The sequence below is a fragment of the Chionomys nivalis genome, chromosome 26 (genome assembly GCF_950005125.1).
Source record: "Chionomys nivalis chromosome 26, mChiNiv1.1, whole genome shotgun sequence".
NCBI classification, from domain to species: domain Eukaryota; kingdom Metazoa; phylum Chordata; class Mammalia; order Rodentia; family Cricetidae; genus Chionomys; species Chionomys nivalis.
Window position 1 is genome coordinate 10,650,442 of NC_080111.1, and position 26,510 is coordinate 10,676,951.

Genomic DNA, 26,510 nt, shown 5'->3' on the forward strand with positions numbered 1-26,510 from the left:
TAAAGTTGTGCTCTTTGGTTTATTATTCATTTGTTTAATGATGTAAGGATGTGTTGAATTATGTAAAGACATGCTACATCTGTTCCACCTTGCCTGTCCTAAGGCACCTGATTGGTCTAATAAAGAGCTGGATAGCCAATAGCTAGGCAGAGGAGGGATGGGCAAGACTGGCAGGCAGGAGAATAAAGAGGAGGAGTAATCAAGGCTTGGGAGAAGGAGGAAGAAGGAAAGAACAAGGGACACACCCAGGGCAAGAAGCCAGGTAGATGCCAGGCAGACACATAGAAGCAGTGAAAGTTAGTTATGCAGAAGAAAGAAAGGTAGTAAGCCCTGAAGCAATAGGTAGATGAAGAGAAACAGGAATATTTAAGTTAAAAGAGCTAGCCAGAAATGTGTCAAAGTTAGGCGAAGCATTCAAAACTCAGTCTCTGTCATGATTTGGGAGCAGTTTCGTGGTCCAAAATAAAAAACCTGTTCCAAGTATTTGATCACTTACTTACTTTCTTTCTTCCTCCCTCTCTCCTTCCTTCCTTCCTTCCTTCCTTCCTTCCTTCCTTCCTTCCTCCCTCCCTCCCTCCCTCCCTCCCTCCCTCCCTCCCTTCTTCCCTTCTTCTTTCTTTCTTTCTTTCTTTCTTTCTTTCTTTCTTTCTTTCTTTCTTCCCTTCTTCCTTCTTTCTTTCTCTTTCTTTCTTTCTTTCTTTCTTTCTTTCTTTCTTTCTTTCTTTCTTTCTTTGTTTTTTGAGACAGGGTTTCTCTGTGTATCTCTGGCTGTTCTGGAACTCACTTTGTAGACCAGGCTAGCCTCAAAATCATAGCAATCCGCCTGCCTCTGCCTCCTGAATGCTGGGATTAAAGGCATGCGCCACCATTGCCTGGTTGTGATGATCATTTCTTAAATAAATGCAGGGGCAATGTATTATTATATCATGCAATAAAAGCTATAAAGTGTTATTAACTACATATTGCTCTCTTCATAGTTATCTGTATATAGATTTTCTATTAATCCCAACTCTTCCAAGTCTGTATTAACCATGAGATCTAGAACTATAAGTTTGGTTTATGTTGACTTAGGCTGTCCATGACACAGAGGGAAGTCAGAGCCCATGTGAGCCTACATCCCTTTATAGAAAGGCAGATTCTAGGAGAGACCAGAGTGTCTTTGTCTAGAAAGCTGCAGAAAGACCAAGCTGGGATCAGGGGTCACACTCTTCCTCTCTAGGGACCCACACTGTGGTAACAGTACTCTCTCTCAGGGGTCCTACTATGTGCTTGAGAATGAGTGAGTTGACCCCCGGGTAGTTACTGAATGATTCCCCAACTTTGACCTCTCTGGTATATCAGGCACTTAGTGAAGTAGATTTGTACAGCATCTGTATGCATACAAACTGTTTTCTCAGAGACCTGGAGAGTGAGGTCCACACTGCTCAATCTGGAGAATACTCCCACCATTAAAAATTAATTGGTAAACGGAAGGAACAGCACCAGATGGAACCACTCAATGGCCTCATAGCAGGAAGCATAAGCTATGATCAGGCATTAACCTTAAATTCCCATAAAGTCAGGACAGCTTTTTCTTAAGAATCTTTGAAATACACTAAACATGAGCGGCATTCTAAGAAAAATGGTTTAACTATCCCAAGACGAGCCTAAGAGGACATGGGGTTATTGAGAACTGGAAAGTTGGGGCGGCTGAGCCCAGGACCTGTGAGCAGGAGCCCAGGACCTGTGGGTCATGTTATCACAAGCCACAAGCCTAGCTCACCGAAGCTGCCTGTTTGCGGGCCCGGCTGATCAGAAGCTTGATCTCTGACAGGTTTCTGCTTAGGTTTTCTTCCAGCGATTTCATAGGCTTCAGTCGATCGAATAAGAGGTTGGCTTGCATTTCCATGTCTTTCATTTTCCTTCCAGCCAACAGAGCTGATGAAGACAAGGAGGAAAGGGGTGGCAAGAGAGTTAGACAGGAAGGAAAGCAGGGAAGGGCAGAGCTCATTATTCAGACACCGGGTAAGACAGAACAGAGTGACCAAACCCCGGAATACATGAAGAATTCACACATTGGCAATGTGCATTTCTTGGGGCCCCTCTCCTTCACAAGTGGGAATCTACATGGTAGGACATTTGCATTCTGCCTCCTTGTGCCCCCAGCTCTCCCCCAATCAGCAGGCTGCAGGCTTTCAAAAGAGGGAGGAGGTCCACCGACGTACTGGTCATTGTGGAGCTACGCAGAAGGTCATTTGTCTCCTGCACTGTGGCATTCACTCTGGACAGGTCCACTGATGTGTTGACAACCCTCAGACTTAAACCCAGGACATCCTCTAGTGTCCTCGCCGCACTCTGGTTGGCAGCTGCAGCCAGCTCTCTGGCTTTCCTCCCCTTCTCTCTCATACCTAAAATAAAGACACGGACAGTTACGCGCCCTGCTGGGACAAGGCTAAGACTATAAGCGTCGTTTTACACAGAAACACATTCCAACCATCATTTTTCCTGTTGACTACAAAACAAGGCTTCTTGCTTTGTTATGTCAGTTAAGGCTGCATGTTCCTAATGTCCATCTATCACCCCATTAACGAACCAATGAAATAACGTGGATACTTAATTCCCTCGAATATGAGTTTAATGTCACAGTGTGACTACGAAAGCAGTGGCTAGTGGCCATGGCCTTAGTTCAGTTCTGGGGTGATAAACCGAAAGGACTTTAATTACTTTATGTATTCATTTAGTGTGTGCACATGCATGTGTGAATGTTCATGCACTATGCTGTACATATGAAAGCCAAAGGACAACATGTGGGAGGGGTTCTCCCTTCCAGTGTGTGGGTCCAGAGATAGAAGTCGGGTCTCTAGGCTTGGCAGCAGGGGCCTTCACACCTGAGTCATCTCTCCAGCCTCACGCTTCTCTATTTAGTCCCTTTCTGTAAACCTCATCGTCACCTCCATGTCACTTCATGTCTGGATAAGGCTCTGGAACTGAAGCCTGGAATCAAGAGGGAAGTGGCCGTGGCTGGACAAAGTGGTGTTAAGTCACAGCCTGGAGTGGCTGCTACAAGGAACAGCAGCACAGGGAGGACATGGATGCTAAAGGAAAAGGAATTCTGTTATTCAAGAACCCCTGGGTGAGGATGTCTTCAGGGAGCTGTTATTCATTTGAGAATGCCTCAGCACACAGAGCAAAACAACCGTCCTGGAAGAAGCCGTATAAAAGTATACAGCATCCAAGCCAGGCATGGTGGCACACGCTTGTAATTCCAGTACCCAGAAGCAGGCACAACACGATCATGAGGTTGATGCCAGCCTGGGTTACATGGTAAGACCCCAGAATATAAGCGAGAAAATTCCTAGGCAGTTCTGCCCTTCTCTCTGAACTTTTCTGTAAGTTTGAAAAGGCCTGAATAAAAATGTGTTTTACTAAAACAGATGAAGGATAACTTTCCTTGGGGTGGTGAAAAGAAAGGAAAAGAGAAATTCCCAGGTGAGGAAGCACCAGGTGAGTCTTTGGAGCAAACAAGGGGACAGGGTCATGTACCCAATGCAGAGAACGCTACTCATTGGGTTATGACTCAAACTTAAAGTACTGGAGAACCATGCACTTCCAAATCATCAGCATTCAAGGATGAACAGGTTGACTTTGCCATGTTTCCTCGCCTGAGGGAGGAAGATCACAAAATAAGAATTCCTGCACTTGCCACATTCATAGTGAGCGTGGTGCGCCATCCATGAGGAGGCAATAACCTTCTCTTTTCTTCTTGACCTTTTTGGAAGGTCCCTCTGTCCTTGAAGTGCTGCGTCAAACCCATTTTCAAAGTCAGTAATATGGTTACAAAAGGCTGTAAATCTCTTCAGAGTGTGATCATAATCCTCTAAGGAATGCGAACTGAGGCACCTGGTTTAAAGCGGTTCATGGTTTTCACCTGTAAGTCACACTCCTTCGCAAGCTGGAACTTAACCAATCTTGGATTCACTTCCGACCGTAGTTCCCAAGGAGTCATTAGGCAGGTCTTCCTCATGCTTACGTGTAACGCTTTTACAACGAGAAGGTAATTACACCATGAAACTCGTTTCTGCTTACCTCCAGGAATTTCTCTAAGTATCAAGAAGGAGTTGTTGGTCTGCCTCGTGATGTTGTCCACACTCTCTTGAAACTGACTCGTGAGATTTTTCAACTTATCTAGCTTCAGTGTAATACCTGTGTGAAGGGGGAAGAAAGGGTCCACGTTAGGTTAGTTTGCTAACACACTGCCTAGGCAACAGCTTGATCCTTCCTCGTCCACCTACAGCAACACCGAGGTTTTCCCAACAATTCTTAGCAATAGTCATTGCAGATACTGGGTTTGGTTGGCTTGATCCTTTCGTCTATCTTGCTAATGCCTTTTGCACTATTAATTGTCCTTGAATTTTGTGCCTAAGTTCCTAAAAGCGCAAAGGTGAAGAAATGTTTAAACTGTTAGATTTCATGATTTTCTCCCCATGCTGGAACCCGCCACCTTTCTCGTCAAGGCTGTCAAACCCTGATGGTGGTCCCCAACCTGTCACTCTGACCAATCAGCTCTTTTCTATTCCCTTCACCTACTGAGTCTGGACTCAATTTCCATCAGTTTTAATTTTTTTTTTTTTTTTTGGTTTTTCGAGACAGGGTTTCTCTGTGGTTTTGGAGCCTGTCCTGGAACTAGCTCTTGTAGACCAGGCTGGTCTCGAACTCACAGAGATCTGCCTGCCTCTGCCTCCCGAGTGCTGGGATTAAAGGCGTGCGTCACCACCGCCCGGCCATCAGTTTTAATTTATACAGTGTGAAACCACACCTAGCGTTCTGAAAACACATGATGAAAACATGGAATTAAAATTGCCAAGAATCCAGAGTTCAGTGTACCTTTCCCTGGGCAAACTGAAGCCAAAGCCCGTCAGCCTTTATGATTGAACTGGTAAACAAGAACTGTGAAGATGTAACATTCAGAGGACGGGAGTTTCTAAATTGTCTCCTTACACAGAGAGAAACAAAAATGCCCAGGCCCAAACCCTTGGTTCAGTCAGCTACAGTTGGGCCTAGCTCTTGATTCTGACAGTTTATGGAGCTATGGGACAGTCCAATGCTACCCCTACAAACTACCTGCATCAATGTGAGAAGCAGATTATACATCCACCCAAATCCCATGCCTGCGTTATTTTCTGACATAGTTCTTTCATGTTCCAGGTGATCACTTGCTGAAATTCTTGAACCGTATAAGGTATTTATGGAAAAGGGCTTATTTATGATTTAATCCAGTAACATTTCAATGAGGGCCTATCAGGTTTGAGTCAGATGAAAAATACAAAGATGGCATTGGATATAGCCCCTTTCCTCAAGGATCTGGGAGGCTTGACAACAAAAGAGAAGCACCCCCACATCCACCAGGAAGAACAGCGGCAGTGCCAACCAGGGCAACCCCTGGAATTTGGTCATAAGGAAGTCTTAAGTACAGAGAAGTGTGCACGTTCAAGTAAATGACGCTAGAATAAGATCGAGAACCACACGAAGTTGAGATGAGACGAAATTACTACATTAAGGATAGAGAGACACGAGGAGCTTCAAATTGCTCTAGGAAGAGAGTGATCTCTGAGGATCCTCATCACCATGTGACCACTGCTCCTGCTCGTCCAAATGCGAACTGACCTTGCTGCTTCCTCCTGGCACTGATGCTTTCCTTTAGAAACCTGGAAGTGCGCTGCAGAACTGCGTTCCCCTGAGAAACCAGGGGTTCCGAGATCTTTGAGAGGAAGAACACAGAGACGTGGTTACGTTATAAAGAAGGAACTTGGCCATTATAAAACTGTTAATGGGTAACGGACTGCATCAACGTCTTTATCAGAAGAAACTGAGATTTTTCCTTTGTCTTTAATTGCAGTCATTAGTCTTCACAAAGAAGCAAAAATGACTTAAAAACATAGGTGAGATGGTCCAATGCATTTCTAACTATCCAGAAGGCTGGGGTAGGGGGCTCACTTGAATTCAGGATTGAAGGCTAGGTTGTGCTGCATAGTGTGCTGTTTTCTCAAAATGATTTAAGAATTAATGGGCATATGATATGCTGAAAAAAACAAATACAAACAGTCTCCACAAGAAAAGAATGTGGGTAAACATCTTTGAGCCACTGAGTGTATGCTCAAAAAATTCTACTCAACCTCCTTAATGCCACAACCCTTTAATACAGTTCCTCATGTTGTGGTGATTTCCGTTGCAACCTCCTACTGTAATTTTGGTGCTGTTGTGAATTGTCATGTAAATATTGTATTTTTCCAATGGTCTTAGGTGACCCCCATGAAAAGGATGTTCACCCCCCCCCCCGGGGGTAGTAACCCACAGGTTGAGAATTGCTATTCTAGAAGCCATGCAAGGAATGCAGAAAAGGAAGATGCACAATGAAGCCCTGGCTATCTCTCACCAAGGCTGTCTTATTTGCGGTCTTGTGAGCATCAGCAGCCAGTCTCTCTGCTTCTTCCATCATGATCTGGATGTCGGCGTGAACGTGGGCTGCACTGGTGGCGTTCAAGGACACGTTTCTAACATTTTCAAGGTCACTATCAAGTCCGCATTATGTAGAGACATTATTTTAAAAAAAAAAAAAAAAACGAATTAGTGGAGTCACTCACAAATACTGAACTTGAAAGCTTGCTAGTTTCTTTCTTCTTAGGAAAGAAGCCAGAACTAGCAAACAAATGGTTTCCCCTCTACACATAGAAGACATACCTGAGAAGCTGCCTGTCATGGCGACTGCTTTTAATCAACACAAAGTCATGATGACCATTTCCCTGAGTCATCATCAGTTCCCACCGTCTGTCCCCCACTTTCCACATTTAAGTTCATGGTTCATGTTGGGGTGCCCCTGCATGTGTGCATTGTATATCATCTCTCTTGCAAACCATTTGTCAATTTTCAAAAAGCTTTCTGACCACATGCAGGGGTGCTGATGTGGTCCCCAAAGGCTGTACCCCAATTTGATGAGATTTGCCTGGCTTTCTGCAATCAGGTCAGATAATATGTCAATCAGTTGAACTTCATTCTAACAAGCAGGCGAAAGGTTTAGGAATTTGTCAACTGGCCAGGGTATGATTTCACTAGCACTAGGGGGACAATGAATCGTGACAAGGAAGCACTTCATTTTCTCGCCAACCTTCTCGAACTGAGCAATTCCCATCCCAGACATCAGCAATTACTGTCTGCTGCTATTTGACTGTAAAATTTAATGACTTATAAATTAAAAATAAGCTATTTAATGTTGACTATCATACTCAAGTTGCTTTTACTACTCTTAGATTATATTATAAAGATTTTAATCTAACCGTAGATGGAGCCCAAATTTCTTCTCTTTACAGAATGATTGAAGATGATACAGAGAAGCGGAGGCTCTATCTCCGTTCTCTGTGACTGGCTGCTATGGTACTCATAGCCATTCAATTCATCACATAAATTAGGCGATCGCCTATTGAGTCGGTTTTAATTGCTTCTGTTATGTAACCTATTCATGACACTGTTTCTCGAAGACGATTTTCCCATTCACAAATGTTCCCACTAAGCTTTTTATATCCATCCTTTATAGCAAAGTTTAAAGAAATAAATTCACCAAATAACACCCCAAGATTAGCTAGGCCTCCTGGCCTAGACTAGGAGGCTGAGTCAGGAGGATCACAAATGCAGAGCTAGCCTGGGCTACACAGTGAATTCAGGGTCAGCCTAAGCAACTAGTGAGAGCTTGTCTCAAGATAAAAGTACGAAGAGGACTGCGAATATAACTCCATGTTACAGTGATTGCTTGGCATGAACAAGGCTGTTGGTTGGTTCAATACCCAGTTCCCTTCCTTCCTCCCTCCTCTTCCTCCTCCTCCTCCCCCCCCTTCTCTCTCTCTCTCTCTCTCTCTCTCTCTCTCTTTCTCTCTCTCCCTCTCCCTGAAAAATCTGTAAATCCCAAGCCATAACACATAACCCAAAGAACTGAAGTCACCATCTCGGGGGAGGAAGAACAAGGTACAAGACACCAGTATTTGATGTGGTGCCCTAATTTAAGTCCAATGTGTAATTAAGCCTAGGAACCTTGCTGGCCTGTAGCTCTGCTTTATTTTTAACAAGGTGAGGAAAAGTTTAAGCAATAAGAGCAACTATTAGTTGAAGCAGCTTTGGGATGGTAGCTGAAGGGGTGGCTTAACTAACTGCTGAGAGACCAAGTTCAGGTGCCAACACCCATGTTGGGCAGTGCACAACAGCCTGTTACCTTAACTCCTTTGGATCTGATGCCCTCTTCTGGCCTCTATGGGCAGCAGCACACATGATGACACACACACACACACACACACTTTTGGAAAAATAATTATATTCTAATATTACAAGCATAGACCACGAGGAGGCAGATAATGCCGGATGCGGTTCTTTGAGCACTGGCAAAGAGACTGTCAGCACTTCTACAGGTGGAGCACGAGCAGCTACATCCTCAATTTGAATCTCGGACTCCATGAACACAAGATGTGTAGAGAACACAGTGTCCTTGTGCATCTCGTACACAGAGCGCTTGAGCACCGTAGGTACTTAGAAAAGCCTTGCTAGCCTGTCATGCAGCACAGTGTTCTGTCTGTATTTCCCCATCATACATGCATGCCTGCAGTAAAGCTGGCAGATGCGGGAGGGAATCTAAATTGCCACAGAAGTAAAATAGGACCCGCAATTTTTCCGTGCACAATGCTTGGTTTGAAGGCATGAGCACGTTCCTACCATTTCCCAGAGTCCATGTAAAAAAAGGCAAAGCATAGTGGTTTATAATTCCAGCATTAGGGAGGCTGAGAGAGACAGTGCTCACGAGCCAACTAGCCTAGTGAGTTCCTGGTCACCAAGACGCTGTTCTACAATGTGTGTACAACATTAAGGGGTGACCTCGAAGATTGTCCTACGGCTTTCCCATGTGTGTCTTCTAAGTAGGCATGCATATACATATACATGCACACATATGCATAGGCAGACATGAGTGTGCATGCATGGGTGTGCACACAAACACAGCATCCAAGTGATTCAATGCTGTCATCCAAAAAGCCATCCTTGCCCTTGTCAGTGGGTTGACAAGCATTTCCTGGATTTTGAAAACTTTGCGCCCCTACCTGTTGAAAACACCTGCAAGGCTCTGCAGCTCAGAGGCATGGCTCTCAGCTCTGTGGACCAGGTCACGAGCTCTCCGTTTGGACATTTGCATGACCAGCTCATCTACGTGGCCCCGGAGCTTACTGGTCCACAAAAGGAGCTCATCTCTGTGCCGCTCCAGCTGCTGCATGGAGAAATGAAAACGTAAATATATGCATGCTGATTTACTAGTGTGCATGTATACACACGATGAGGTGTGTGGATACTCTGGAAACTGGTATGGCTGCCCAAATTGGCACTTACCGTTAGGGTGTCTTGAACAGTATCCACATGAGCAGTGGCGGAAGCTATCCATTCTCTTCCTTTGGCGAAGAGCTTTGAGGTCAAGTTTTGTTCTTCTTGAACATTCAGCTTTTTCTCCTGCATCAAAAATCACCAATTAAGGATGTATAATGAAAGCAAGCCCGCTTCTGACTTTGGCACCAAGTGCCACCGGCTGAAGCCAGGAGCCAGGCTCCCTTTGTCAGACGCTAAAGCTGGCGCTGTTTACAAACACACTTAAGCAGTGACCGTCCTAATTGAGGAGGAAGGAGATACTGAGACTCACGCTGAACTCTTTCAGGTTGGCCTTGACGAGGAGCAGCAGGCGGTTGCTCTCCTGGGTCTTGGTCTCAGTTTCCCTCAGGAGCTCCTCTGCTGCCTGCAGTTCTTCACTGCGGTTTGAAAGGAGGCCACTGGCTGCCTCTTTCAATGCCTTCAGCTTTTCCTGGGGCTTCTGGAATCTCTTCTGAATTCGTGACAATAACTCTTTAGCGGCCCTGATAAACACAGAAATGGTCCACTTAGAAAGTAAAACTTGGGTCTTGAAACCCTAATAAGAGATTTTTCAAATGACCATAGTTCCTCTAGGACTATAGAGTGACTTACTTCTTGTTTTGTTTTTGTTTATTTATTTATTTATTTATTTAGGTCTTGACTATACTCCTTAGGCTGGTCTTGAACTCAAAAAAATTCTCCTGCCTCAGCCTCCCTCATTGTTATGATTTTAAGTGTAAATGACCAAGCTTAGCATGGATCCTGATTGCTAAAGACTAGAAGCAATTTTTTTTATATGTTTCGTGTGCATGTGTGTGTGATGAGGGAAGGGATGTGTAAGTGCCATGTCAAATACGCAGAGTTCAGAGCACATTAAGGTCTGGCCCTTACTGTACTTGCATGGACGCCTGCAGGCCAGAAGAGGGCATCAGATCCCACTACAGATGCTTGTGAGCCACCATGTGGAAGCTGGAATCGAACTCAGGACCTCTGGAAGAGTAGACAGTGCTCTTAACTGTGGAGCCATCTGAACCACCATCCAAAGGTCCTGATTTCAATTCCCAGCAACCATATGGTGGCTCACAACCATCTGTAATGACATCTGGTGTCCTCTTGAGGAAGAGACCTGGCCAGTCATCCTCATCAGCATGGACAAGTGCAACAGAACCACCATATATGGGCTGCACATGCATGCCTCAGCATCCACAGGGCTAGATGACCTCTCACGCACTCCTTCCCACACTTCCCTGCAGTTCCTTGTCCTTTTCCTCATCTGAACTGCACAGCCTTAAAGACTCTCAGCCATAAATGCTGAGAATCCTGGGAACTGCAGTAACATGGAATCCTGGGAGCTGCAGTAGTCCCTGAAGATGGCAGTGGTCTGGCACTGAGTGAATGACTGGCATGTGCGCCAAAGCTGATTACCAGAATGAAGCATGGAGCATGAATTTTATAATAACTATGATTAGTAATATGATGACAAGTCATTCCGGCAACAACCCATGACATTGGAAGAGGGATTATCTCAGAAACTAGAAAGTGGAGGCTAGAAAATTCCTGTTGTTTAAAATAAAGGCCCCGGCCGGGCGGTGGTGGCGCACGCCTTTAATCCCAGCACTCGGGAGGCAGAGGCAGGCGGATCTCTGTGAGTTCGAGGCCAGCCTGGTCTACAAGAGCTAGTTCCAGGACAGGAACCAAAAAGCTACGGAGAAACCCTGTCTCGAAAATTAAAAAAAATAAAATAAAATAAAATAAAATAAAGGCCCCCTGAGTCATAACTTCACTTATAGATAGAAGAGAGACGTATAGAATCTGATTGACAGCTGTATTCTAAACAGAAAGGGAGATGCAATTATAGAACCAGCAGTCCCAGAGGACCCAGCCAGTTGGGAGGGAGAGGGGCTGGCCCTGCCTTCCCTGCTTTGTTTCAAATGCATTCTCAAAAATGAACTCTTCTTAAGTGGTCTAGAAGCTCTGGTGGGCACAAAGGCTCTACTGTTTCTCTGGGTATCCCCAAATCCTGCTATCACATTTGCACGTGGGGTTCACATCTGTCTGTTGAGTGACCAAAGGGTGGTGTGAGGAAGGGGACTCACACAGGTGGATCTGGATCTCTAGGACGACCAGCCCGGGGATCTACGTCTTACTAAGCTCCTTCATAGGCAAGGATTTTGTCCTACGTGGGTCAGCAGCAGGAGACAGAGCTGCTACTCTCGCTGGCATAGCTGGGCACTCTGTGGTCTTGTTACCTGCTCTGGCATCTTGCTGCCTTCACAGCATTCAGTTCAGTTTTCTTGGGGGCCTGTCCGGACTTTCTGAACCAACATTCGAGTGACTGTATCATGAGATCTCATCCCAAAACCTATCCAACCAAGCCTTTCCTTTTAAGTTCCACCCAAGCAAAGCAGCAGGCCAAAGATATGTTCAAGGGCAAAAGGAATGATGAACCTAATGTGTGTGTTCCTGGGGGAAAGCGCACAGTGCTTACATTTGCATCCTTGTGGAACTGATCTGGAACTGAGCACTAGGGAGCCTCCACGTGCAGATCCTGGGACTAAATGATCTGGTCCTACTATCTACTCTGGTAATCTATTGTCCTGAAACCCAGACAGGCAGGGCAGAGTCTGCATAGACACATACTGTAAACGCAGCTTTCAGGAGGTTGAGACGAGACAATTTTAAGTTCTAGGCCAGCAGGGATACAGTGGGACCCTGCCTCAAAGGAGAAAGAAAAAGAGGAGAAGGAGGGGGAGGAAAAATAGGAGAGGAAGGAGAAGAAAAAGGAGGAGGGGGAGTGGGACAAAAAAGGGGAGGGAGGTGCTGGAGAGATGGCTCAGTGGTTAAGAGCATTGCCTGCTCTTCCAAAGGTCCTGAGTTCAGTTCCCGGCAACCACATGGTGGCTCACAACCATCTGTAATGAGGTCTGGTGCCCTCTTCTGGCCTGCAGACGTACACACAGACAGAATATTGTATACATAATAAATAAATATTTAAAAAAAAAAAGAAGGGAGGGAGAGGGCGAAAACTTGTAGCATAAATATCTATATAAAAATACATATAGAAATATGGAAAATAACAGAAAAGGCTTGCTAAAGATATCTATCACATGATAATTTACAAAAACAAAATTCACACTTCCGATGCTACTAGAAAGAATAGAGCATGAGCGAGTCTCGTGTAACTGATTAAAATAATCCTCAACCTACCTGACGGAAAGACAGTGCCAGCTACCAACCATGTGGAAAAAGCTAGAAAGGGGCCAGGAAGGAAACTGCAAGCTCCCGAGTCTACGAACAACCGTTCTCTGGGGCTGCACACTGTGCGGTTCTATGAGAGCTTGCAGAACCGAGCTCTGTGATGCTGACAGTGGCCATCTATCCTGGAGCTGATCATGTAGGTGTTCTCCATTATTCTTCTTGACAGACCACCCTGTGTGTGATCTACATAACAGTTTACTATGCTCTCTGGTTTGCAGTAGGTGAAATTAACCTACAAGTCACAGGAAAACAGAGCCTACTGCACAGTACGCAGAAATGGACTATACTGGTTTCCCTGATCTATTTTCTGTATATGGAGAGGCAGGTACTCATCTTTTCATTTCCTGGACAGCTGGGCCTCTCTCTTCACTTAACAATATTAATTCTCAAAGATCATTCTCCCCAAAATTTCCCCTCTCCAGCACCCAAATGCCTGATTCTCGTTGATGGTTGAACAGTGCTCAGGACTTACTTGAGTTCAAGGGTAGCATTTTGGTGCGACTCTGTGAAATTCCTTTTCTTTATAAGTTCCAGCAGAGAAGAAATGTTCTGGTGCATGCTCTGAAGAGCAGAAATGGGTGGCTGGACGTCCCCATGTGAGGTCTCATTCAAAGCTGCCACCTTTTCTGTGATGTCTAGAGATAAGATATGTCACTAGGTAAGCCTCTACAAGGTAGACAGTAGGGATCCCGGGCATTTCAGGGTCCCCGTGCTATGGGATGGCCCAGTCTCTTGGCATTAGGAAGCCCAGCCCAACACTGTTCATGTGCTTCATAAGGCGATCGTGACTCTTTCTACCAACAAAGCACAAAGTCCCAAAAGGAGAGCCCCGTCCACGCTACCTTTGATGTTGGCGTGCAGCTGCTCAATGAACGTGGACAGGGTTTGAGTCCCCTTGACAGTTCTTGTCGTTGCTTTATTCACCTGCTGACTGCTTGCTAAAACTCTAGTGAGCTGACAGGGCAGGAAGGACTAGGTTAGTGTGGTTTAATATTATATGAGCTTCTGAACACAAGCTGTTGCCTCTTTAAAGGGACAAAATATATCCAGATCATAAAGATGCATGATCATGCAAACCAAGGTAAATATTTCTAGGCTCAGATTTGACTGACTTGATACTGAAATCACCTAAGACACACTCATTTTGAGAAAGGTGGTTTATTTTTACAAACAGTCTAGATGACCAGCAAAGCTTGTGTCCAATTGTGAAAGCCTTCTTATGACATTAGTACCCAAGTACAGTCACATGTCACCGAGTGACAAGAGAAAGCACTCCTTAGGAGATACTCTGTTGTCCATATACACTGTGTGCTTCCTTAAACAAATAGGCATTGAGTACTTACACCTAAGCCAAATGGTACTTCTATGTGTGCAAATATAACACACAAACATTAATGTGCAGCCCATTGTTCCTTGGGTCATGAAGAATACAATCATGTAAGATTACAGCAAGCTCCAGAGAATATGATAAAATCCAGGAACTCAACGAATACGGGATGTATGAGCCTGGTGGCAGAGCAGGGATACACTGCCGTCAGGGGAAATACCATCCTGTAAACACCTCGGTTGGCAGCAGCACCATCTGTCACTGTCACTGCAGCAGATTATACTTCATACAAGTGTGCTAGACTTGTACACAGCTGGCAGTGTGGTAGGCTGCTCACACCAGCACTACTGCAGACACATGAGCAAGGCATGTGCCACGATATTGGCACAGTTAACAACATGTACTTTTCTGAGATGGGAGACCAGAATGTCAGTGTGCAGTGCAGGATCTCACACTGACTACCGGAAGTGGAACCTCACTGCCTGGGAGGTTTTAGTTCCTATGAGACAAGAACAAGTTGTCAGGAAGACTGCGTAAGGCCTGAATCTCGCAGCCAGTAGAGCTGTCCACCTCCAGCCTGATCAGTAACATGGGGGTCACACCAGCACCTCCTTAGGAGTGGGAGTGAGGCCGTGACCACAAAACTCTCAGCCCCGACGCTGACACAACTGCCCTCAGCTGTCATTTCTTTTCGGTAATTTCATAAGTCAAAAGAAGATTGTGATTGTAATATTAAAGACTATAAAATAACAGGATTGGGCCTGCAGGTATTTTCTCCTTAACGCCAAAGAGAAGCTTCTTTCATGATGAGAGAAAAATTATTTTAATCAGATTATTTTCTAGACAATATCTGCTTGCTGAGGGACCCAAAGTCCTCACTCAAACATGCAAGTTCTTCTAATATCATCTTTGGTTTCAAATTTCCTGGCATCAAGACAGTACTTTCTTCTGCATGCATGGCTGTGTATGTCTGAACATATTGAGAAATCTATAATAAAATATACTTGATAACAGGCCCCTCTCACCCGGTACAAATCAGAAGATGTTTTGGTGGTTCATATCCTTCTATGAGGTAAACAAACTAAATAATTCCCTACTGACATGAAAACCAAGCTAATTCTATCTAGGACCTAAAACCATCAGATTCAACTGGCCTGAAACCTGCAAGTCAAGGACCACTAAGTACCAAAGCCACTCCACCTCACAAACCCCATGATGACTGGATTTAGGAAAAGCAGGAAACCTCAACAATTTTTTAGTTCCCCTTGGGTTAAGAAGAGAAGGCAAGCAGATAAGCGAACCATGTGTGGCAACTGTGATCTGCTTAGAAACCTTTTTCACTACAGAGGATTGTGGGATTAGAACCATTTGATGATTGACCTCTGGGGCCTCCTGGAACCCACCAGATGGAGCCCAAAGGCTCCCAAGAGCTTCCCTGTGATGTGGGAGTCCCCTCTCTGTGCTGTGATTACCATTAATGAATAAAGAAACTGCTTTGGACCTATAGCAAAAAAGGACTTAGGTAGGCAGGAAAAGCTAGGCTGAATGCTGGGAGGAAGAATGACAGGGTCAGAAAGAAGCCATGGAGCCACAGGAGACAGACATGCTGAAACTTTGCTGGTAGCCCATGACCTCTTGGTGATGCACAGATTAAGAGAAATGGGTTAAATTAAGATGTAAGAGCTAGACAATAAGAAGTTAGAGATAATGAGCCAAACAGTGATTTAATTAATACAGTTTCTGTGTGATTATTTTGGGTCTAAGCTAGCCGAGTGGCCAGGAAGAACAAGCGGCCTCCTTCCAACAGCCCTGGGAGGGTGGAGAAGACCTGAATGCTCCCAGGGGCTGCCCTGAGAGGCTGGTGGGAACTGAAAGGCTTCTGGGGGCTGTTGTGCAAGGCTGATGGGAACCCAAATGCTTCCAAGGGCTGCCCTGGGAGGCTGGAGGGGAGCTGGGTTTTGTTTTTTTTTTTTGCAAAGAATTTACCTCCTTTTGCAGGTTTTCTGTTTGTTCTGCAACACCTTCAAGCTGGATTTCTGCCCGAATCTTCTTAGCATTTTCTTTTAATAAATACCTCTAAGGGGGGAAAAAAGAAGCAGTATTACATTGTTTACTGTATCACTTTAAAATATTCCATTCTTCAGAGAATTGTGGGCTAATTGCTTTACGGAAATACATTGTGATTGCTTTTAATAGTTACTTAAAAGTAAAAGGGCTCACTCATTCATCACCAACTGTCAATTACAGCAATATTATTCCTTGCTATCACTTTCTGGGTTGCTCTCAGACAGACATAAATTCAAACTCTGGTCTAGTAAGCAGACTCCAAACAGACGGCATCATAGACCAAATACTGCTTGGTTTCAGTGTCAAAGTTATAAATATTAACTATAATTGTCGGTACATGAAAAAGTACTTCCTAAGAAAATTAAAATCTATTCAATAAGGAAAAGATTTTTAAGATTATTTGTAACTAAGTGCTTAATCCATCCCAACATCCTAACCTCTTGTTTAGCTATGCAAACCTTTCACAGTGCTATGAAACAGCTACATTACTATTTAGGAAGAGTGTACATACCTTGTCCAATTTCACTCTTTTGGTAAAAAATAGAAACAATTCAGTTCACATTCCTGCCCTCTGGATAGTATTGGATACGAACACAAAGCATTGTTAAGGGGATGGATGAATGGACTACATTAGAGTAAACCATTCAAGGTTAGTTACAGTCTGAACCAACTATGCACTTCATCTGATAAATTCAAAGTACAGTACTATCCCTGGGACCTAACTGGCAGAGCACATCATTTATTGACTGTGTAGATGATGGCTGGAGTAGATATTAAAATATCTCTTCCTTCGGCAGCTGAGGATAGGGAACCTGAAATGGCCCTATCCTATAGCCATACTGATGAATATCTTGCATATCACCATAGAACCTTCATCTGGCGATGGATGGAGATAGAGACAGAGACCCACATTGGAGCACCGGAATGAGCTCCCAAGGTCCAAATGAGGAGCAGAAGGAGGGAGAACATGAACAAGGAAGTCAGGACCGCGAGGGGTGCACCCACCCACTGAGTCAGTGGGGCTGATCTATTGGGAGCCCACCAAGGCCAGTTGGACTGCGACTGAAAAAGCATGGGATGAAACCGGACTCTCTGAACGTGGCGGACAATGAGGGCTGATGAGAAGCCAAGGACAATGGCACTGGGTTTTGATCCTACTTCATGTTCTGGCTTTGTGGGAGCCTAGTCAGTTTGGATGGTCACCTTCCTAGACCTGGATGGAGTGGGGAGGACCTTGGACTTTCCACAGGGCAGGGAACCCTGACTGTTCTTCGGACTGGAGAGGGAGGGGGAGAGGAGTGGGGGGAGGGGAAGGGAAATGGGAGGCTGGGAGGAGGCAGAATTTTTTTTTTTCAATAAAAAAATAAAAAAACCTCTTCTTTCCTTTCTTTTTGTAGAATTTTCTTAATGAATGTAGAATCACCCATCTTTTAAAAGCACATTTTGCTATTTGATAAAAAGTAATATAAAAATATTTCCTGGAGTCCATAAGTTCTTCCTCAGCACCAGTGAGTGAGTGTGTAAGTGTGAGTGAGTTTGTGTGTGTTAGTATGAATGTGTCTTTGAATGTGTGTGAGAGTGTGTGTGAATGAGTGTGTGTGTGAGTGTTTGTGAGTATAAGTATGTGTGAATGTGAGTGTATGTGAGTGTGTGTGAGCGTAAGTGTAGGGGGGAGAAAGCACACACAAGAAGAGCCTCTTTCTGTAAAACACTATTTAGTAATGACCATCCATTGTCCTACTGCATGTCATGGTGGATAGATTATTGTAAATTGTAATGTGAAGGTAAAAAGTATAACTTAGCAATATTTTCCAATTAAATTAACATTCCAGAGAAGGGTACTATCTATGATTCAATTTCTTAACTTTACTCTCCTTTTGGTCAGATCTTTTGATAAAACACAAATAAAAGATTGACCCTCTGAGACTTTAACTGTCTTCTAAGGAGGAAGACTATTTGTATATCCTTGAACTCCAGTTAAAATAGCAACACGTAACAGAAAACACTTATGTTTGGCATAAACCAGCACTAATGAGGGACAGATTTGTTATTCCTAGTATTTGTATCTGGATAGCTTTTTCAAATACCCAAAGGTCTGTCGAACAGAAAGGAGGGCTGCTGCCGACTTCTAGAGAGTGGGACAAAATCCGTGGGCAGAAAGTACAAGGAGGTGTCCGTGAATCAGCTCCATCAGAGCTCCCCAGAGACCCCAGTGAGGTCTGGGATGAGGACACTGTCACTTGACACCCATGGGGGATCGAAAGGCTGGGGAGACAAATGACTCCCCCCCCCAATACTCCTTCTCTCTCAGTGACAGGTGTTTCTGCCCACCATCTCCACATCCTTAGTACCTACCTGGAAATATTTAGTTGTGTTTTCCAGACTTGACAAGATCCCATATGGAGCAGAGGAAACGCCAGTGAAGTTCAGAGACAGAACAGCGTCGCCGATAGTATCCAGGTCATTCAGCAAGGCGCCCACACACTCATCATCACAGGCTTGAAGAGAAAACGGGGAGAAAACGAAAGCTAATGCAAATAGCCTTTGAACACTGAGCAACTGAGTCACGGTGTTATAAAGAGAACACACAGTGGGGCTCCAGGCACCACACACCTCATTCTCACTCCAGCCGCAAGGGAGCTGCAATTCTCCTATAGTAAGGGAAACTCAGCAAAGTCACAGGGAAAGGAGGAGCTGAGCCTCAGAGTGGCCGAGGCATCATGCCTTCCCACCACTTGAACCTTTACAGTGCCACTGCTCATCTAGAATTGGGCCTGACTACAAGCTGTCTCGGTATTCCCCCCAAAGTCCACTCCCACGGTCTCAGTGTGTGCCAGTACTTCCTCCTCCAGCAGAGAGCAGCAGAGAACGCAGCGGAGAACACACGCGGGGGCGTGCTGGCTTATACCAGTCACAGAATGAAAGTAAAAACCTTTCCCAATTCCCTGATACTCATCCCCTCTAACCCTCTCCCATCACCCACAAAGAAGACACCCAAATGACTTTTCCCTGTACTCGACAGACATCCGTCGGAACTGGAGAAATCTATAGAGACCCGAAATTCGGTCAACATAAATGACAACACCTCTTCCACACTGACTGATCCTTGGTTTCAGTAAAAGGGAGTATTGATACAGCTAAGTTATGAAATAAAAATTATTAGCTGGGTGTAGTACATGTTTCTGTAATCCCAGTCAATAAACAGGAAGATGAAGCAGAACTGTGATGTTTGGGGTCAGCCTGGACCATCACACACGACCCTACACAATCCAAGATGTGTTGGCTTATCTGTGCACAACTAAAGGTTTAATTCAAGGAATTGCAATAAAGTGTAAAGTACAGTGAGATTAGTGGTGTCCCACTGCCCCTGTGGGTGAGACAGCCAGGTCAGCAAGGAAAACCTAACATAAGATACACACAGAAGAGTCACCTACAAACACAGTCGCTCTCCGTCATGATGTATCTTGGCCGGCATTCCTCACACCGGAGTCCCGTGGCTCCTGGCTTGCAAACACATTGCCCAGATGTGCGGTCACAGTCACTGTGGACAGAGCCTTGGGGGTGACAGTCACACTTCTGGCAGCTGCCACCTGCTGCACGAGGGTTGCCGTGATAGCCTGTAGAGCACCTATCGAAATGGGGACAGTAGGTATAGACAGGGCAGTCTGCACCAACCAGGAACACACGTGTGCCAACTCTGCCCAGTGGCCGTCATCCCTTTTGCAAATGAAATGCAGAGCCCACACTGTAGCACGAATGATAAAAACCCAGAGACAGATACTGGGGCTCAACCTGGAGATCAGAAAAGTAAAGCAGCCATCCCGGGACTGAAATGGGTGATCCTGCCTGCAGGAATCCTCAGCCTGAGACAGAACTGAGACCTGTCTCCTCCCATCGTATATTCCTCTCTAGTGCTGGGATTAAAGGCAAGCACCACCCTCCCCAGCCTCTATGGCTAACTAGTATGGCTGCTGGGATTAAAGGCAAGCACCACCCTCCCCAGCCTCTATGGCTAATAGTACGGCTGCTGGGATTAAAGGTGTGTACTATCGCTGCCTGTCTATATGGCTGACTAGGATGGCATTCCTTATTTATTAAAACACAAATAATATGGCACCATAACACCCTCCCCTTAGGAGACCTTGCTATGGATTATCGATGTGGCCTCCCATCTGCACAAACAAATGTGTAGGGACTCCCAGATCACTATCCTAACTACAGCCCACGTGAGATACAACGAGTGGGCGTCCTTTGCTCTTGTGACGGTTCTCAGAGCACCTTTCACAGTATTGTCCTTCATAGCCAGGGATGCAGGCGTCGCACCGGAAACCACCGTCACCTTCCAAGACACAGGTGGGACTGAAACTGAAAGAAAAATCGTTTTACAGAAAATTTTAGAGATTAGCTTCAACTCTTTATCTTAAAGTATTTATTCATCTTCACGTTCTAAACACTGAGTGATTATACCGGGTGGCTGGACAAGCGGCTAGAGCTCAACTCTGTAGAACAAAAGGAATCGAAGCCTGCAGACAACGCTATGGGACACACGGAGGTCTTCTGTATCCAGCGTCAGAAGAGGCGTTTGCTGCAAGGTGGCAGCAGGTGAGTGCTAAGTAGATCCGTCTCACAGAGCATAGCCAGCTACCCAGGAAAACTTTCCAAATCAATTTGGAGAGAGGGGTTGCCATATTTATTAGACAGCAATAGAACTGACAAGGCACGGGAAACAGGAAGACAATGTTGTTGGTTAGTACAGTACCACGGACTGCGACGATGTGCAGAAAACAAGTCACAGAAAATCTACTTGGTGGAACAGGGAAACATGACTGGCAGCCACCGGGTAGATCAGCAGAAGTAAACTGATACAGCCCAGTTGGAGCTTTTGATTAGTATCTTTTTTTAAAAACTGTCCTGATGCCACCTGGAGGCTGAAGTGGGTAACTGCAGGTTACTGGACCTGATTCAAAGGAAGTGGGAAATCAGGTCTGGTTCCTTGTAGGGGAGTAAGCTGGACATCCACAGCGTGAGTTACCAGCCCTGAACCACCTCCAAGATCTATCTCCTTAAATAATCAGGCAGACTTCAGGGAAATAAATACGGGGAAGATGAACCAAGCGAGCTGTGGCTTCTCAAGTTTGTATATTCTCGTACCTTATAGATATGTCTAAGGGATTGGGGGCATGGTTATCCTTTTTTGATGAAGGAAATAAAGTAAATTATTCAACAGTATGGAAATACACACAGTGAATGGCAAAACAGCCACGGACACATTTCTCTGGGTGCACACAGCCATTGGCCACAGATGTGGAATATATATAGAGAAATTATCTTTTTCGACCTAGGACAGAGAGAGCCTGAGGAAGCAAGCTTCACAGGTAGCAGAAGCCAGGAGCAAATCCAGTTCCGGGAGCCAACCCAGTCCCGGGACACTGGGGATCAGGATTGAGCCAGTGATCTGACTCAGAGTCAGTGGTCTCCACTGGAACAGCTACCTAGGATAGAGAGGGCCTGAGGAACCGAGCTCCATGGGAGCAGAAGCCAAGAGCAAATCCAGTCCTGGGAGCCAATCCAGTCCCAGGACACTGGCAGATCAGGATTGAGCCACCGACCAGATCCAGAGTCAGTGATCTCCAACAGAACAGGTACAGGGGAGTAATCACAGAGTGAGTGAATCAGAGCCAGAGACTGCTGAGGGTCTGGATGTTAATCTGGGACCTTCAAGAGAGTAGGCCTAAGCCAGGACCCCTGTGGGTCTGGGTGTGAGTCTAGGACCTCCCAGGAACTAGGTCTGAGCCAGGACCTCAGCCAGTCTGGGAGTGAATCTGGGACCTCCAAGGGAGCAGGCAGGAACCAGAGATATCTGTGGGGCCAGGTGCTAGTCTGGGACCTCAGAGGGAGCAGGCCTGAGCCAGAACCTCTGTGGGTCCAGGAATTGGTCTGGAATATCAAAGAGAATAGGCAGGAACCTGGAACCTCTGCGCGTCCGAAGTGAGTCTAGGACCTCTGAGGGAGTAAGTCTAAGCCAGGTCCTCTGTGGTTCTGGGCACACCCGAGCCTGGGAACTCTGAGGCAGTAGACCGGAGCCAGAAACCTTTGCAGGTCCAACTCCAAGCCAGAAACTTCTGCAGGAGGGAATCCAGATCAGGATTTACAGAAACAGGTCAAAGCCGGTAACCTAGGCCAAAGTAGGCCTGAGACAGCAGACTCCAAGGGAGCAGAGCAAAGCACGGGAACGCTGAGATATTTACAGGAACACGGAGTAACCAACAGGGTAACTAAAACTGTGGAACTGGCTGTACCATGAGGAACAACCATATGAGCTTTGGATTCTTTGGCACCTAGAAGATTGTTGAACAGAATCTCAGACAGCCCCAACCACACCTATTAGAGGAAAAGATGAATAGAAAAGGTAAGAACACACGCTACACCAGAAAGAACAACACAACACCAGCAAAACCTAAAGACCCTACAACTGCAAGACCTGAACAACTAAATATGGATGAGGCAGAAGGAAATGACCTAAAAAATAACTTCAAGAGAATGTTTGAAACTCTAAAAGAGGAAATGAGAAATTCCCTTAAAGAAATGGAAGAAAAGACAAACAAAAAATTGGGAGATATCAGCAAATCACTTAAATAAAACCAAGAAAAAGAAATCAAAAATATGAAAGAAATTATTCAGGACTTAAAAACTGAAATAGAGACAATAAAGAAAACACAAGCCAAGGAAATTATAGAAACAGAAATCATGCGAAAATGATCAGGAATCACAAACACAAGCATGAACAGCAGAATATAAGAGATGGAAGAGAAAATCTCAAGCGCTGAAGATACTATAGAGGAAATAGACTCATCAGTTAAAGAAAACATTAAATCTAACAAAAGTTTAACCCAACATATCCAGGAAATATGGCACACCATGAAAAGGACAAATCTAAGAATAATATGTATAGAAGAAGTTCAACTCAAAAGCACAGAAAATATATTGAACAAAAATCATAGAAGAAAACTTTCCCAACCTAAAGAAAGATATGCCTATGAAGATACAAGAAGCTTACAGAACACCAAATAGACTGGATCCAAAAAAAGTCCTCTTGCCACATAATAATCAAAACAATAAACATACAGAGTAAAGAAAGACTATTAAGAGCTGCGAAGAAAAAAGGCCAAGTAACACATAAAGTTAGACCTATCAGAATTACACCAGACTTCTCATTGGAGACAATGAAAGCCAGCTTAGGAATGCAGGAAGCTGCTGTGTCAGGCTGCCCAGCATGGACTTACCTGAAAGGGGGGCGGTGAGGACAGGTACACGGGGTGCAGTCTCCAGGCAACCCAATCACCTTCCCATAGAAGCCGGGAGCACACACCTCGCAGTGGTCACCAGCTGTGTGGTCGCGGCAGTTCTAAAGGTCAGCATTTCAGCGGAAGAGAGAAGCAATGGGAAACAGTCAGATATGACTCTCACCAGGGAACAGCTTTTTAACCAACTGTGTTTCACATCAGCAAGGTATTCTTTAATGCTTAAGGAAGATGGGGGTATGTTTCTTTATATTTTCTAGAATTCTGGAGGCTTTTCCAGATCTGGGGCCTTTATTGACCATAGGACTACATAAGCCTAGAAACTGCTAATACATTCTCCTGGAGGAAAACAGACCCAGGACACCAATACAGTCAGGACTGAGATCCTTCGAGCTAAAGTAGATGGAGACCAGTGGTGTGCCCATGGGTCTTTAGGGCTTCGTGTGGTTGGTACGAGGAAAGACTCATTTATGTGGGTACTTGCCCCCAGTTGTTGGTGCTGTTTAAGGGAAGTTATTGAATATGGAGCCTTGATGGAGGAGGCAAGTCACTGGGGGTGGCCTTTGAGAGTTTAAAGTCCCGCCCCATTCCTAGCTCACTCTCTGCTTCCTGTGTACAGCTGACATGTGATCCCTCAGCTTCCTGCTCTGGCCACCTGCTGCCATGAGTTCCATATGACAGACATATGGACCCCCCTCTGGAACCGAAAATCAAAATAAACTCCTCCTTCTGTTTCATCGCAGCGGCAGGAAAGGCACTACTCCAGGATTCCATATTCACAGGCAGGGAGAGAAAACAGAAAAATAACTAATCCAGGATCCGACATTCACACGCAGGGAGCTGCGGTGGCTTGGGAAGCAAACCAAGGAGGGAGGAAACTCATGGTCACAGAGTGCCACCAGCAGGTTCTTGTAACAAGCAAATGAACATCAGTTAAGATTTTATGCCATTAGTTGAACCAGTGACCTTCAAATTAGAAGATCATCACAGGTCTATTGAAAATCTCTGCTGCTCAGTCCCTCACTCTTTGGGCCGCTGTGCACAGGGCTCCGCGTATGATGCATCCAAGAAGGAACAACAGCAAAACAGAGACCATGAGCTGCCAGTCACCCCTGCTCTACCTTTTCCCTTGGTAGCAACAAATGACAGAGAGAGGAATTGCTACCAAATATTTTTTTTTAAAGCCTATTTTTACAGACTCTTTGCAGCTAAAAACACCCTTTCATTTAAAACTTTTATTCCTGCTTCATCTGCTAAAGATAAGTTTGATTAGGATCCGCTCAACCTCTCAAATGGGTCTCCCTTCAGAAGGACTATCTGCAATCTCTTCAAAAATAAGTTGTAATAAAACACTCGTTTCATCAACATGGCACAACACAGACAAGGACCGAGTACTAGATGACGAGCTAAGATGGAAACAGCTCTAGGCACTGGCCCTGTTGGTTGTCAACCCCAGCATGGCGAGCATGAAGTGCTTCCCTTAGCAGACCCTGAATCCTGGCTTCCTGGGGCCTGCCATCCCACAGAACAAGTCACCCCAGAAAGTAGCGGAGAAACAAGGACCTGTTGCTGAGGACTAGAGTGAGGGAGGTATCCGTTGCTGAGGGAGACACAGAAACAAACAAACCCTGCCAGTTTCCCAGTGACAGGAGGAGGAGGTTTCAATGTCTTTGAGACTGCCATGGCAACAGCCATGTGGCAAGGACCAGCTGGAGGGTCTGCCTGGTTCCTGGCTGTCTTTCAGGTCACACTGAGTGATCAGCGTGAACTGAGGTCAGTTCCCACACAAGCAAACATACCAGACACTGGCCAGTTTCGGGGTCACAGACATCACTGTGGTTGTTGCAACTGCAGGGCACACAAGGAGCCAGAAGAGGGCGGGGTCCCCAGCCACCGCTTTCTGGGAGCTTCCCTCTGTGGTACCCAGGAGCACAGTCCTACAGGGAGGCAAAAGGGACAAGAAAGAGGACACTGGTTAAAAGCTGGGCAGAGGTAAATGCTCTTCAGCAAAGACAGGTGGCTAAGGAGCTCATGAGAAGGGCAACACCACTATTAGAAAGAAATGCAGATGAAATCCACAGTCAGAGCTGAGCATGGGGACTTAGACATACAATCCAGCAGGGGGTAAACTGAGGCAGAAGGACTCCTGTGAATTTCAGTCCAGCCTAGGCTACAGAGTAAGTTTCAAGCTAGCCTAGGCAACAGAGTGAGACACTATCTCAATACGCTCTCAACAACAAAACGAGTGTCCAGCTCTCCGCAAAACCCATGCCTTCAATCAAAACAGTGAACAGAACAAGCACTGAGGATTAAAGAAAGTGGGGTGCTCGTGCACAGCTGGTGCAGAGGAAAGGCAGTGTGTAGTCCTCCAAAATTAAAAACGGCACTAGCCATGCCTAAGAAGGCTACTTCAAGGAGAACGACATGAGGGAACTCGAAGAGCCATTCACACTCCCTTCCCCACAGAGCTATTCACAAAAGCAGCCCACATCACCACAGATGAACAGACAGATGGGCAAAGTGAACGTGTCCAAGTGATGGTGTAGTATTTAGCCTTAAAAGGGAAGAAATCTCAGCAAAAACGAAAGTCACAAATGCAGATACACTGCAGGGTTCCTTATGTGGGGAACTTGGAGCAGAGGCAGACAGAACAGAACAGCAGATGAGGGGCTGGAGTGAGGGGCAGGTGGTGGCTGCACAGATGCAGTTTCTGTCTGGGAAGAGAAAGAAGGTCCTGAAGGACGACTGTCTACAGAACCATGTGAACGCCCTTGTCACTGCTCACTTCCACACTTAAAAGTTGGTGGAGACAATAAATATGAATTTATGTGTATTTAAATGAAAACTTATATTTTTTTAAAGCTCTAAAAACAATAAAAAGTGACACCGTAGATGTCCATGCGTTCCATTCCCCATGCAGGATTGCTATAGATGAACACACTTCAGTTGGAAGCCAGGAAGCAGATGTGAACTGGAGGCTCCTTACCTGACAGGAGAATCCCGTGGTGCCAGGAGGACAGACACAGTGTTCTAACAGGGACGCCGTCTCTCCCGCAGGGGGCAGCTCTCCAACCTTCCTGCCAACCTCCATGGAAATATTGGCGATTCTGAGCCACCATTGGGAAAAGAAGAAGCATCAACATGTGAGACAC

At 45.4% G+C, this 26,510-nt stretch overlaps 1 protein-coding gene across 1 annotated transcript in view; it reads right to left on the reverse strand.

Annotated features, from left to right (window-relative positions):
* The window catches only part of Lama1 (laminin subunit alpha 1), a 116,169-nt gene that overhangs the window by 20,116 nt on the left and 69,543 nt on the right, over window positions 1-26,510 (reverse strand). The window contains exons 28-44 of the mRNA XM_057758732.1: window positions 26,345-26,465; window positions 25,158-25,295; window positions 23,341-23,462; window positions 20,336-20,422; window positions 19,492-19,685; window positions 18,413-18,555; window positions 15,977-16,066; window positions 13,506-13,617; window positions 13,136-13,298; window positions 9,698-9,908; window positions 9,394-9,510; window positions 9,111-9,274; window positions 6,413-6,548; window positions 5,644-5,737; window positions 4,066-4,182; window positions 2,205-2,387; window positions 1,763-1,917 (exon numbers count right to left, since the gene is read on the reverse strand). Of these exons, the coding sequence (XP_057614715.1) occupies window positions 1,763-1,917; window positions 2,205-2,387; window positions 4,066-4,182; window positions 5,644-5,737; window positions 6,413-6,548; window positions 9,111-9,274; window positions 9,394-9,510; window positions 9,698-9,908; window positions 13,136-13,298; window positions 13,506-13,617; window positions 15,977-16,066; window positions 18,413-18,555; window positions 19,492-19,685; window positions 20,336-20,422; window positions 23,341-23,462; window positions 25,158-25,295; window positions 26,345-26,465 (2,347 nt within the window). The remainder of the gene's footprint in view (window positions 1-1,762; window positions 1,918-2,204; window positions 2,388-4,065; window positions 4,183-5,643; window positions 5,738-6,412; window positions 6,549-9,110; window positions 9,275-9,393; window positions 9,511-9,697; window positions 9,909-13,135; window positions 13,299-13,505; window positions 13,618-15,976; window positions 16,067-18,412; window positions 18,556-19,491; window positions 19,686-20,335; window positions 20,423-23,340; window positions 23,463-25,157; window positions 25,296-26,344; window positions 26,466-26,510) is intronic.